The sequence below is a fragment of the Conger conger genome, chromosome 16 (genome assembly GCF_963514075.1).
Source record: "Conger conger chromosome 16, fConCon1.1, whole genome shotgun sequence".
Lineage (NCBI taxonomy): Eukaryota > Metazoa > Chordata > Actinopteri > Anguilliformes > Congridae > Conger > Conger conger.
Window position 1 is genome coordinate 24,548,397 of NC_083775.1, and position 13,708 is coordinate 24,562,104.

The 13,708-nt window shown below is 40.6% G+C and overlaps 1 protein-coding gene across 1 annotated transcript; it reads right to left on the reverse strand.

Moving 5' to 3' along the window:
• Positions 1–147: 147 nt before the first annotated feature.
• Positions 148–7,036, reverse strand: dhrs4 (dehydrogenase/reductase (SDR family) member 4). The gene is made up of 9 exons (XM_061224209.1): positions 6,929–7,036; positions 3,905–4,019; positions 3,360–3,537; positions 2,926–3,027; positions 2,284–2,354; positions 2,121–2,172; positions 1,859–1,993; positions 1,516–1,571; positions 148–662 (listed from the first exon to the last, which is right to left on the reverse strand). Exons 2-9 carry the CDS (start codon positions 4,015–4,017, stop codon positions 548–550), a joined length of 822 nt encoding a protein of 273 aa, XP_061080193.1. The 5' UTR covers positions 4,018–4,019; positions 6,929–7,036; the 3' UTR covers positions 148–547.
• Between the last annotated feature and the right edge of the window lie 6,672 nt (positions 7,037–13,708).

Consider the following 13,708-nt stretch of genomic DNA (forward strand, 5'->3'; position numbering starts at 1 on the left):
TTACCCAAAATGGTCTCAAACACAAGTACACAAAGGGTATCTCCAAAGAGATAGAGGTCCAGAGTTTGTATAATGCTCAGTGATCTGACAATGACGTAAACCACCCTCATGAAGGGAACTGGAAGAAGAAAGCAGTAAACCGAAGACTGATCAGTAAATGGTGGTTTATTCACAGCACCTTGTGTTGAATAATCTCACAGCATTGGTTTGCACACATGATCGCAAACACTCCCACAAACACTCACACGCTCACACACATGCACAGGCACGCACACACACACGTGCACACTTGCACACGTGCACACGTGCACACATGCACACACACATACACACACACACACACACGCAGGACTTTCCACACATTACACATAGCATTACAATATTAACTATTACGGCAGGTCTTTTTTTCACACAGTTAATTTATTTTAATTTTTGCGTTTGGAATGATCCGTCTTTCCTAGGAGCTGATTCTTCACTTCTGTTAGTTTCCAGAACTCCCTCCATCTCCCCCACCTCCCCACTCCCCCTCTCTCCATCTCTCACTCTGTCAGAGCCTGCAGTTCATCCCTCCTGTCACAGTGATGGTTTCCCCAGTGATGTAAGAGGCGTCCTCTGAGCACAGGAAGGCGATGACTCCGCCCACGTCCTGTGGATCCCCCAACCTGGAATCACAGTCGCTGTGGTTACCAGTCGCACACCAATCACCCCGGTTACCACAGTAACCCACACCAATCAGCGTGGTTACCCTGGTAATGCACACCAACCAGCGTGGTTACCCTGCTAACGCACACCAATCAGCATGGGTACCGCAGTAACCCACAACAATCAGGGTGGTTACCACAGTAATGCGCACCAATCAGCGAGGTTACCGCAGTAGTCTCGATTTGCCAGCCTTGCTTTACTGTATCAGACACATTTTCACTGCCTGCCACTTTAGTGAGACTGGCTGTGGCTAGCAAGCCTACTGTTGGGAGTGCTATGTGATGTCATGGACTGTCTGCATGAGATACCACTGCTGAACATAACGGTCTCGTTATTCTCATGTTCATTTAGAATATTCTTTTTGGCTGATTCATGTAAGTACTATGTCTCCCCATGTTAGGTCCATGGACAATGCATTGTCAAAATGTCTCATTTTGAGGTCTAATTGAAATTGAATAAACAACATTCATGAAATTCTAAAAAGCACATATGGCTCTGAATTACCCACAGATTGAGTGGTCTTGTGTCAGGATCTGTTTGATTTAAATTGTTATTTTTTGGCAAAAGAAGTTTCCTTTTTAATGCATTTTTAGGGGTATTCTTGACAGAAATGGTGCAATGTAGCTATACCACAATCAGTAATAGGTGAGCTCATTGCCATTGTAGTAGACCTGTGAAATGGCACTGAGATTGGGTTTGAGACCGCACTCACTATAAAGGACAGTCGGCACATCGGTAGAAGAAGTGGTTCTTAATTAAACCTGTCTCTCTGACGCTGATCCTGGATCAGTGGGGAGCAGCAGGAACAGTCACCTTTTAATGCACAGCTGTTTCTTGAACTCATCCACAATGTCTTCATTCTGCCAGATCTGAGAGAGAGGGAGGGAGATGGGAGAGGGAGGGAGAGGTAGAGGGAGAGAGTGAGTGAGAGAGAGAGAGAGAGCGAGAGAGAGGGGCAGGGAGAGAAAGAGAGAGGGGAGAAGGGGGAGAGAGAGAGAGGAGAAGGGGGAGAGAGAGAGGAGAAGGGGGAGAGAGAGAGAGGGGCAGGGGGAGAGGGATGGGTTACAGAGGAAGAGTGGGAGGGATTACGGGTTACACACGCACAGTGGCATTAGCTCTGATGATGAGGAGGGATGATGAAGGGGCGGATACTCACCGCTGAACTGAAGCGGGTCTTGATGACTCCAGGGGCCACACAGTTGACCCGGATGTTGCTGGAGGCCAGTTCTGGGGCCAGAGCCCGGGTCAGACCCAGCAAAGCCGTTTTACTCACACTGTATGGTCCCAGAGCCTAAAGGGTCAAGGGTCAAAGGTCAAAGGCAGTGCCACCATCCCCAAACAAGGACTTCAATATAGTCACAATGGCTCGACTATTCCTCTAGTTTCAACTTTGAGTAACTCCTCCCCTTCTTGCTCACCGGCATCGGCTGGTATCCAGCAATCGACGACACAAACACAACTGACCCGCCCCTGAAATACACAGATCAATTACAACCAGAATGGGTACACACTGGCCAATCAGAAGCCATAACGAGACATTGTCAGGAAGACAGACAGCTGTCCAATAGGGAGCACTCTCACCCTCTGCTTTCCATATGTGGCACGACGAGTTTGGTCATCAGGAAGGCTGCTTTCACATTCACATCCAGGATCTGATAACACAGGGCACAGTCAGAGCACAGGCCAGGACCTGATAACACAGAGCACAGTCACAGCACAGGCCAGGATCTGATAACACAGGACAGGATCTGATAACACAGAGCACAGTCAGAGCACAGGGCATGAGCTGACAACACAGGGCACCTTCACTCACTGACTAATCCCTAGACTCACAGACTAACCCCTAAAATCACTGACTAACCTACAATCCCACTGACTAATCCCTAAAATCACTGACTAACCCCCAATCTCACTGACAAATCCCTAGACACTGACTAATCCCAAACTCACTGATTAATCCCTAGACTCACTGACTAATCCCAAACTCACTGACTAATAAACAATTACAGGCATTTTGGAGACGTTCTTATGCAGAGCGATTCACACAACTATTTTTGCATTTCTTGTGCAGGTTAAACACTTTTAGCCCAAGGGTACAACTGCAGTGTCCTACCTAGGAATCGAACTGGCAACCTGCCACTATACTTCCCCTGCACAAAAAGTGACACCACACTGCTCCTGTTGACCACACACACACACTGAGGGATCGTGCTCTTGCATTACCTTATCCCAGACTTGTTCAGTGGAGTCCATGATGTTCCCAAAAAAAGGATTCACTGCAGCATTGGAGATGAAGATATCCACCCCACCACACTGTTCTACAGTCTGCAACAATGACATAATTCACTGGATTATGCAGTGTGCAGTGTTTATGGAGTGTGCAGGGTGAATATGGTATATTATCAGTGTGTAGTATGCAGTGTTGATGTAGTGTGCAGGGTGAATATGGTATATTATCAGTGTGTAGTATGCAGTGTTGATGTAGGGTGCAGGGTGAATATGGTATATTATCAGTGTGTAGTATGCAGTGTTGATGTAGTGTGCAGGGTGAATATGGTATATTATCAGTGTGTAGTACGCAGTGTTGATGTAGTGTGCAGAGTGAATATGGTATATTATAAGTGTGTAGTGTGCAGTACATACTGCAGCAGACTCACCATTTCCACCAGTCTTTCTCGGTCTTCACTCTTCCCCACATTGCAAATAGTTCCGGTCACCTGTATCCTCTCACTCTGCAGCAGTGCTACGGCCTTTTCTACATTCTCCTTCCGCCGGCTACTCACCACAACATGAGCCCCTCTTTGTCCTAGTGCCCGTGCTGCAGCCAGACCAATACTACGGGAGAGAGACATTAACACGGCACTGAGCGAGAGGGTTAATACAGTATATTAACACTGCACATAACAGGACATTAACACTGCACTGAGAGAGAGGGTTAATACAGTATATACACACTGCACACTACAGTACATTAACACTGCACTGAGAGAGAGGGTTAATACAGTATATATACACACTGCACACTACAGTACATTAACACTGCACTTAGAGGGTTAATACAGTATATACACACTGCACACTACAGTACAATTACACTGGACTGAGAGGGCTAATTAACTGTGCTATATGTATACAATGTGTGAATTTTAAGTGCACAAAACAACATTTGGATTATTTTTTATATAATCTTGTACATATTTACCCATCTGTAGACGCAGTCACTATGGCAACCTTTCCAGTAAGATTTTGCTGTGACATCATCCTTCGCCCAGCGATGTGACTGGCTAAGAGAGAACTTCCCACCCTCCTCAGCATCACTGGGGGTGGGGGTGTTTAACAGAGAAAGGAGACAACATGATACAGGATTCACAAAACATTTCAAGGCAAAAAGTAGCTCTTAACATACTGATTTAGGAGATACTCCTTAAAATAATGGGTAACTTTTGGACTTACATTTTAAGTCTAAGAGTAACTCACAAAACATTTTTTTTTTCTTGCTAAAACCAGCTGAAATCTCCTTAGTGACAAAGACTAAAATCACAAACTGTCCTAAGAAGGGCGGCTGGCAGCAATCCACCTCCTAATCACATCAATGTTTTGAAATAGTTCGAAATAAAAAACTTTTTTTTGCATTGTAACACACATAATTAATCATCTGTGAAACCATTTGTCCAAAACATTATGGTGCCATAAAATTGGGGGACTTTGTGTAAAAAGTACTGTCATTTCTACATGGTGAAACCAAAAATATAATACACTTTATTAAAAGCTGAGAAGCTGCAGTTGGTTGCTTACAAATATAAAAACTGGAGTACAGAGCCAAACCATGAAAAAATGTCTTAGTCCCAAATTGTATGAAGGGCAATGTCATGTTAGAATGTTAGAATACATCAATTTCAGGGGTTGCACAGAAATAAAGCGTTTATAACTATTCTATCAGGGAGAGGACAGCATTGAGTGGCGGCAGACGTTGATACAGTTAAAGTACTGTTGGCCATTCATGCATAGCCAAATTCAGCCATTAGGTTAAGGAAACATCAGCTTGCACCTCGTTAGATTGCCGTAAAGTTAGTTTGATATTGCGATATTTGTCAGATATTAGGAATTCTGAATTCAATAGCTCACAAACCAAACGATTTTTCGTTTGTTTTTTTAAATGTGGCAACAGACAGTGAACTACAACCTATTTTTTCACTTTGAAAATGACATTGATTTCTATGGCAATGCTGACAATTTAGGGACTGTCTAAAAAGTACCACGAGAAGAAATGTGGGAGATTCAAAATATCAAAACCTTTGGAACAACATGAATAATAGCTGTAAAACCTATTCCACAGTCCAAGGAACAAATTAAGACCAATACTGTAGGTCTTGACATTGCAGAATCTGTTTGATGTTTTTTAGTTTTTTCTTTAAATAGAAAAATTTAAACTTGGTTTAATTTTGTTTGCATTTTATTTTTTTATTTTTTTTGGAGCTTATATTGAATTTTAGTCAGTTTTATTGTGGAAACGTGGTAGGAAGCAGGTACTACAGCGGTGCAGCGAATAGCACTGGCGCCTCAGTCCAAAGGTCCCAGCTGAGACATTTCTGTTTGAAGTTTGCTTGTCACATAATGATGGATGGATGGACATATTATAATAAACATTACAAAGAGGGCAAAACTACAACTGTATGTTATGGAAATTTTAAACTGAATTGATTTTGGTGAATTGTTTTCTGAGAAGAAATTCAATAGCTTGCAACAATCAAAATCGCATGTCTGTTTCATTTTGGGCAGTTTCATAGAGCCCCCCTTACTGGCAATACTGCAACTTTCAGAATACAAAAATGTACTTCAGTTTAATTTAGGTGAATTTTCTTTGAAAAACAAATTCAATAGCTTCTCAAGCATATTAAGGACAGTGATTAAACCAACTGTACTTAATAGAGAGAGTCCTACTGGCCACATTACAACTTTCAGAATCCAAAAATGTACTGTAAATGTAATTTTTGTATTCTGAAAGTTGTAGTGCAGCCAGTCGAGGGCTCTCTATTAACTATAGTTGGTTTCATTACGGTCTGTCTTATGGCGACTGTAAAGGTATATGGGTATGGTAAAATTACTGAATCTGACATAAACAATACAATAAAACGCAGTATGTCATGGGGAACAGCAGCATTGCATGGCAGCAATGATCTAAATGCATACAAATTTGTATATTAGTGGTTACGCATCTTGTTTTAAACCAATCTGGTGGTGATGGCAGAAAGCTGCTTTACCAAACTTTGTGGATCTGAACTGTCTTCCAGTCACCTCTTACATCAGCTGTTGTTGTTCTCGTGTTATGAAGTATGAATTTCTTCAATGATGGTGGAGAAATATATCATGAATTATTTTGTAAATTAAGCAAGCATCTGCATGAGATGGGGAACGATCAAATTGTATTTCCAGGTTACGTTACAATGGTGAACGATTGTTGGCTTTTTGCCCAGAATTCTTAATACTTTTTTACGTTTGTATAATGAGTGGTTATACTCGCTTCCACATATAAATGCTCTGGTAGGGGCTGCTGATGGACCACTGTCTTGTCGAGTCGGAGTTAGTTCTGTAATTCTCATGTTTGTAAAGTATTATGGATTTTTAAAAGAAATAGATTTCTGGTAGTTAACTTTGTAGACGGTTCCTTGCGTGTCGGGAGGGCAAGAAGCTGTCAGCTTTAAATTGAACATTCGTTCGGTTTTGTCGAAACGTATTAGCTTTGTAGCTTGTCTTTTGTATCCGTATTCCGAATTTGTCATTTGTTTCAGTGTGTGACGTTTCCGTTCCTGGCTAATGAAGCTGGAATCCGAGTATCCCAATATAAAACCAACTTCGGCAATTTCGTTGGAGCCAAGTAGATAAGGCAGTTCACTGAACATATGAACTACGTTATAAAATAACGGATAGTTCGTCATTAGCTAACAGTTAGTTATAATGTGTTTATCACCTACATTGCGGCTATTTGGCAGCTAGCTAAGTAACGTACAAGAGCAACAGGTCGATCGCCAAGTAAACTACATAGTTATGTAGCTAACCACCTTGCTCAAAGTTAAATTGCTAAGTTGTTTGCAATAGAAATGTTTGGCTAGTGTATAAACTATAACAGAAAAGAAGACAGACAGTTGGTTTGGCGATTGTATAAACTGCTAAATAAGACCGCTGGCAAACATGGAGAGAATTCGTATCAAACGACGTGGAATCTTACCTTTACTCTAATTGCAAAGTCTGTGCTGCCAGTGGGCTAAATGTTCCAGCGATAGCCGCACAGAAAGCTCCGTGAAGTTGGCAAATGTTGCTGGCCACAATTGGAGACTTCCGGTTCGCATTTATCAAAATAAAAGTTCGATGAATAAAATTATTTATTGTATATAACTGTAATTGTCCATTTTCATTGTTAAATTAATACAGTTGGATATGATTGTGATGTATTTGCAAAGAATATAAAATTGTGCACAAATTTCAATAAAAACTTTGCCACCAGTTGTTGCTGTCTGTCAGGTGTGGTATGGGCATGCATTGCCATAGACCGTCAATTGCCAACCAGCTCATTTGCATAGCTCATAACTCAAAAACTATAAACTGTTACCAAATGAAAGGGGGTATTGTTCCGTTCTCAGGCGTCCAGGGGTAGGAGGGAGTACGCAAAAAAATTATAATCAAATAAAATGACTGGGAGGATATATTTGAGCGTTATGGGAGTGAAAAATGATCAAACAAACCAGGTTTGAGGTGCAATAAGTGTATTTACAAAACTACAGTGGCGGTGCTATTTACAGTTTTCAAACAAATATTCACAAGACAAAGACACATGGGGTACGAGGCCAAGGGACCTGGGTGTTGCCAAATCAATGAAATTAACAAAACCAAAGAGAGCTAAAAATAAAATACATACTAATTGTTCCCTGAACAAAATAATATCTCTCTACTCTATAATCAAAATGACATAGGTGGCAATCACCCCTTTCCTAAGGTGTCTAAACAATTGTTCACTCTACGTGCAGCAACAGTGTATAGAGGCCTCTGTCTTACCTGCCCCAGGGCCTACACAGGGACAACCACATTCACACGAGTAGGAGAACAGATAAACACAGATAAACACACATACACACAACTTTGTTCTCAATAGAATGAGCAGCCAAGTCTAGCATAGCCCCCTATAGGGCAGCCAACACACAGTTTGTATAAGCAGAGGAGGGACGTGATTGGTGGAGGCGTGACCAGGGCAATGATGATTGACAGCAGGGACAACGAATGGAAATGGTTGATGGCTTAAGGGGGAAACAGACAGACATACATACGTGGAACGTAACAGGTATACATTTGTTAGCTGGACCCATAGCTTTAATATTCTATAGTCCTTTCTGTGAAATCATGTTCCGAGCAATTGTTGCTGTGTTTCCAGTGTGGGGTGGCCATATGTTGCAATGACACTCATTTGCATAGCTCATAACTCAAAAACTATAAATTGTTTCAAATGAAAGGGGGTATACATTTACTCTATACACCCATATCTTTAATATTCTACAGTAGCTTCTGTGAAATCATGTTCCCAGCAATTGTTGCTGTGTTTCCAGTGAGGGGTGGCCATACGTTGCAATGGACTGTCAGTTGCCACCCAACTCATTTGCATAGCTCATAACTCAAAAACTATAAATTGTTTCAAATGAAAAGGGGTATACATTTGTTAGCTGGACCCATATCTTTAATATTCTACAGTAGTTTCTCTGAAATCATGTTCCCAGCAATTGTTGCTGTGTTTCCAGTGTGGGGTGGCCATACGTTGCAATGGACCGTCAGTTGCCACCCAACTCATTTGCATAGCTGATAACTCAAAAACTATAAATTGTTTCAAATGAAAGCGGGTATACATTTATTCTATAGACCCATATCTTTAATATTCTACAGTCCTTTCTGTGAAATCATGTTCCCAGCAATAGTTGCTGTGTTTGTAGTGTGGGGAGACCATACATTTCCTAGAATGCAAAGTGTTTTTGTTTTTTTTCATTGAAGGGAGGGGCTATATAAAGCCTGTTTTTGCTAATGCCATTCAGAACCTCTGCATTCCCCTTTTGTCAGAATTTTGGTTATCTAATATTTTCAGAACTTTTGCTTTGTACCTGTGAACTACCCTTTTGACAAGACCATTTTTATTGTTTGATCAAACAGGTAAGATTGCTTAATTTTATTTACTCATTTTTCACAGGCTTGATTTTCTATGGTAATTTGTTAACAAAACTGTTGAATTTTTATTACCCTTTTGGAAATCACTTTTAAAAATAACATGTGCACACCCAACACTTGAAGTGAAAAATTATCTTTGAAAAAATAGCACTTATTAGAAGAAAACAGAGAAAGCTATTCTTTGCTATTTGAAGCCACATATTTTATTTCAACCTGTCAATATTGTTCTTCAAATCTTTAAAAGTCAGTTAAATGTGAAAATGGAATTTTGCAAATGAGGCAATTTGACCAATTATTTATTTCATATGGACATTTCTTTTCACGTATGAAAAAAGGCAATCGCAAGTTAAAATGTCCAGTTAACATGCTGCGGAATTCAAAATGACAGTTGGAAAAAGCAATAACAACAGTTACTATGGTAACTAGAAAGTTCTTACTGCTGGGCAGTGATTTGTAGAAACAGAAATCCCATAGTGCATTGCCCCATAATTTTTTTATTTTACAGTTTGTTCTGGTGGTTGGAGATTCCCATCTGCGGGGCTTCGTAGATGGGTTTGTGGCCATGCCGAAAGGATGTCTCTCCTTCGGTTTTAGCTGCACTCCTGGTGCAAGTGCAGCTGGACTCAAAAAGGAGGTTATGGCGCTGGAACTGTCGAGGCTAGTCGAGGCGCACCATCGAGGAAGCTGGGAAGGACTTCGCAAGCCTGCTACGGTGTGCTTTATACCGCTGGCCTGAGGTAGATTTAATCTGCAAATGTGGACAAGTGCAAATAAATAAACATAAAGATTTTCTCATAATAAATTCGACCGATTTAACACAAGATAATATAAAAATTGCGTTAGATTCCGAATCTGGATGTCAAACGTACTTGTGTAACTGCGGAAATTCAAAAAACAATTATTTTGACCTACACAGAGCAATTGTTCATCTTCCAAAAACGCTTATCGTGGCATGTAATCCAGTACCACTTGAGGTACATCAAAATGTTAGCCTTAGATCTGTATTTAAACAGCAAAAATATACATTGGTAGCTGTACTAATTGGATTACATTATTACCCACACGTGATTATATTTTAAAATGACAATACCTGGAAACGACACTGGGTTTTTTGAAAAAACGGAGTACACTTTTGATTTAATACAAAAAATAATTCTAGTCTAAATTCATAATATGCGTATTTGACTGCATATCTTCAAAAGAGCAAGTAGAGCATTGTAAAGTAGAAGTTGCTCACTCGTGTTCTGCTCGATGCATGTCCAAATCCCCTAATCAAAATACATGTATTAGCTCAAAAATAAATTTACCCATTAACTTAGAATCGCATGATCTAGCGATTCTGAAAGGAAGCAATTGGCTAAATGATTCCATTATAGACACATACCTGTCATTTTTAATCAGAACAGTACCCGAAAAAAGAATTATTGCAGTCCCCTCTACATTTGTTAGCCAGGAACTGTATAGTTTGTACTGCGAGACAATTGAGGTCTTGCCAAATTTACCAAATTTAAAAAGAAATTGGTGGAGATTTAAATTTGTCCTTGTTCCAGTTAATTTAGATTTGTTACATTGGACCATGATTCATATTACAATGGAACATTGCAGGATATTAGAGGGAAAAATATTTTTGAAAGCAATATTAATGGATTCACTGAAGCACCACAACTCATCTTTATTAGCAGTTCTTGACCGTCTATTAGTCTATTAGACCGACTATACAGTATTTTGGCATTACAGGAAAACTACATCCAGTAAATTTCGTTTTTGAATATGCTCACCAATGTCCTTCCTTTCCAGGTCAGTTAGATGGGAGCAGCTGTGGACTTTTCATTTGTCTGTTTTTGAAAAGTATAATACTTGATAGTAATCAGTTAAACTGCAGTCCAAGTAAAATGCGAAAGGTTGTCCTAGATGACTTACAAAATTAAATACTCGTTAGAATTAGCCCAACAGTAAATCCTCCTTACAATTAAGGCCTTGGTTTGTTTCCAAGTCCCATCTGTGTCCCTACTTACTTCCCACTGCCATATTGTCGTTTTTTTCCCTTGTCTTCATCACAATCATGCTGCAGCACTGAGACACCCCCCACATACCGCCCCAGGACCGCCACCTCCTTCCTCTGCACCCTGCCAATCTCCCACACATTCAAAACCCATCACACAAACAAATTGTTCAGAATTAATTGTTAATTGTTTGATCTGACCATCATTGTCACCCGTAAGCCGGCCAGAGGAGGATGGGCCCCCCCACTTAAGTCTGGTTCCTCCCAAGGTTTCTTCCTTCTCCGCCTTGGAAGTTTTTCCTTGCCACTGTTGCCCTAGGCTTGCTTTTGTGGGGGAAAAGGCTGGGGCTTGCTCTAAAGCTGTGTTTCTCAACTCTAGTCTTGCCGGAAGGTTTTTGTTGTAACCAGAAACTGAAACAACTAATTTAATAACTGATCCAATCATACCACCAAAAATGCCCTTAATTAAATAAATCAGTTCCTGGTTGAGAAGCACTGCTCTAAAGCATGTACTGACATATATAGCGTGAAATGTGCAACACAAATAAAGTTGATTTGACTTTAATTTCATTGTAAAGTTGCATGGTTTGGGTTTATCCCTGGGTATATAGGTCTATAATGAGCAGCTTGTGAATTGACAGTCTATAGCAATGAATGGCCACCCTGCACCTGACACACAGAAACAATTGCTGGGAACATGATGTCACAGAAGATATGGGTCTATAGAGTAAATGTATACCCCCTTTCATTTGAAACAATTTATAGTTTTTGAGTTATGAGCTATGCAAATGAGTTGGGTGGCAACTGACGGTCCATTGCAACGTATGGCCACCCCACACTGGAAACACAGCAACAATTGCTGGGAACATGATTTCACAGAAACTACTGTAGAAAATGTAAGATATGGGTGTATAGAGTAAATGTATACCCCCTTTCATTTGAAACAATTTATAGTTTTTGAGTTATGAGCTATGCAAATGAGTTGGGTGGCAACTGACAGTCCATTGCAACGTATGGCCACCCCACACTGGAAACACAGCAACAATTGCTGGGAACATGATTTTAGATAATAAATGTATAATTTTATAGATATTATACATAGATTTAATGTATGCCCCTTCATATTTGCCAACATTTTTTTCAAACAGTAAGCAGGTATGCAAATGAGCTGTTATTGAACCGACAGTGTCAAGCAATTTAGTTGCTTGCTGACTTTTATAAGTTCTATCAGCAATGAATTTAAACAATGGTAATTATGTGAGGAAGCGCAGAAAATGCGGTAACTATGTTCTCATTATTTAACGTTACTCAGCAGCTCTTATTTTGACGGAAAATCACAGGAAGTTGAGACCGGAACTTCTGTACAGGAAGTCTAATTGTTGCTAGCTTCATGGAGCTGATTGGGCGGAAATGACGTTTAATTTGGGCGGCACGGTGGCACAGAGGATAGCACGATCTAGGGTTTGAATCCCGACCTGGGTCTTTCTGTGTGGAGTTTGCATGTTCTCCCCAGGTCTGTGTGGGTTTCCTCCAGGTATTCCTGTTTCCTCCCATTAACAGGGCGTTGCTGCAAAAGAGCAGTGTGTGTGCTCAGTCAACTTACCCTGTATAAGTAAAGGTTAATAATGACTAGAAGAGAGTGCTATGGTAAGATGAGAAAGTTTAGGCCATACACACCATCAACATGTTTGGGCACCTCATACCTATGGTCAAATATGGCGGGGAGTCATTGATGTTCTGGAGATGTTTTGCTGCCAGTGGTCCAGGGGCACTATTTAAGATCAATGGCACAAAGAATTCAACAAAGTAACAGTAAGTCTTCTGGTTGCCTCTGCTAAGTAGTTGAGACTTGGTCATAGTTAGATTGTCCAGTAGGACAATGACATAAAATATACACCAAACATACACTCAGTGAGCACTTTATTAGGTATTTAGACTTATTTTTTAGACTTCTACTGCTGTAGCCTATCCACTTACAGTTAAGATGCATTGTGCGTTCAGAGATGTTCTTCTGCATACCACTGTTGTAATGTGTGGTTATTTGTGTTACTGTCACCTTCCTGTCAGCTTTGACCAGTCTGGCCATTCTCCTCTGACGTCTCTCATTAACAAGGCGTTTCTGTCTGCAGAACTGCTGCTCACTGGATTTTTGTTTTTTGCACCATTCTTTGCAAACTAGAGACTGTTGTGCGTGAAAATCCCAGGAGATCGGCAGTTTCTGAGATACTCAAACCACCCTGCTGCCAACAACAATCATTCCACAGTCAAAGTCACTTAGATCAAATTTTTTCCCCATTCTGATGGTTGGTGTGAACATTAACTGATGCTCCTGACCCGTATCTACATGATTGTATGCATGGCACTGCTGCCACACACTTGGCTGATTCGTAATCGCATGAATAAGTAGGTGTAATAAAGTAAAAATGTTCCTAATAAAGTGCTCAGTGAGTATACATCAAAATCCACACAGAAATGGTTAAGAAAAACAACAACCATGTTCTGCAATGGTCATCTCAGTCTCCAAATTAAATTAATTGAAAAACCTGTGTTCAGAACTGAAGAGGGTCATATCCCAAGGATATCAATGATTCTTAGAATTTCTGCATGGAGGAATGGTCAAAAATCCTTCTAAATGTGTTCTCTAACCATATTACAAATGATAGGAAAAGACTCATGGCTGTCATCTTTGCCAGGGGTGTTTGCACAAAGTATTAAACCAGGGGTTGACTACTGACCAAAAAGCACCTGCACACTGGCCCTTTGGGAAGTGTTCCCACCTGGGCCCTAAACAGGTGAGATACA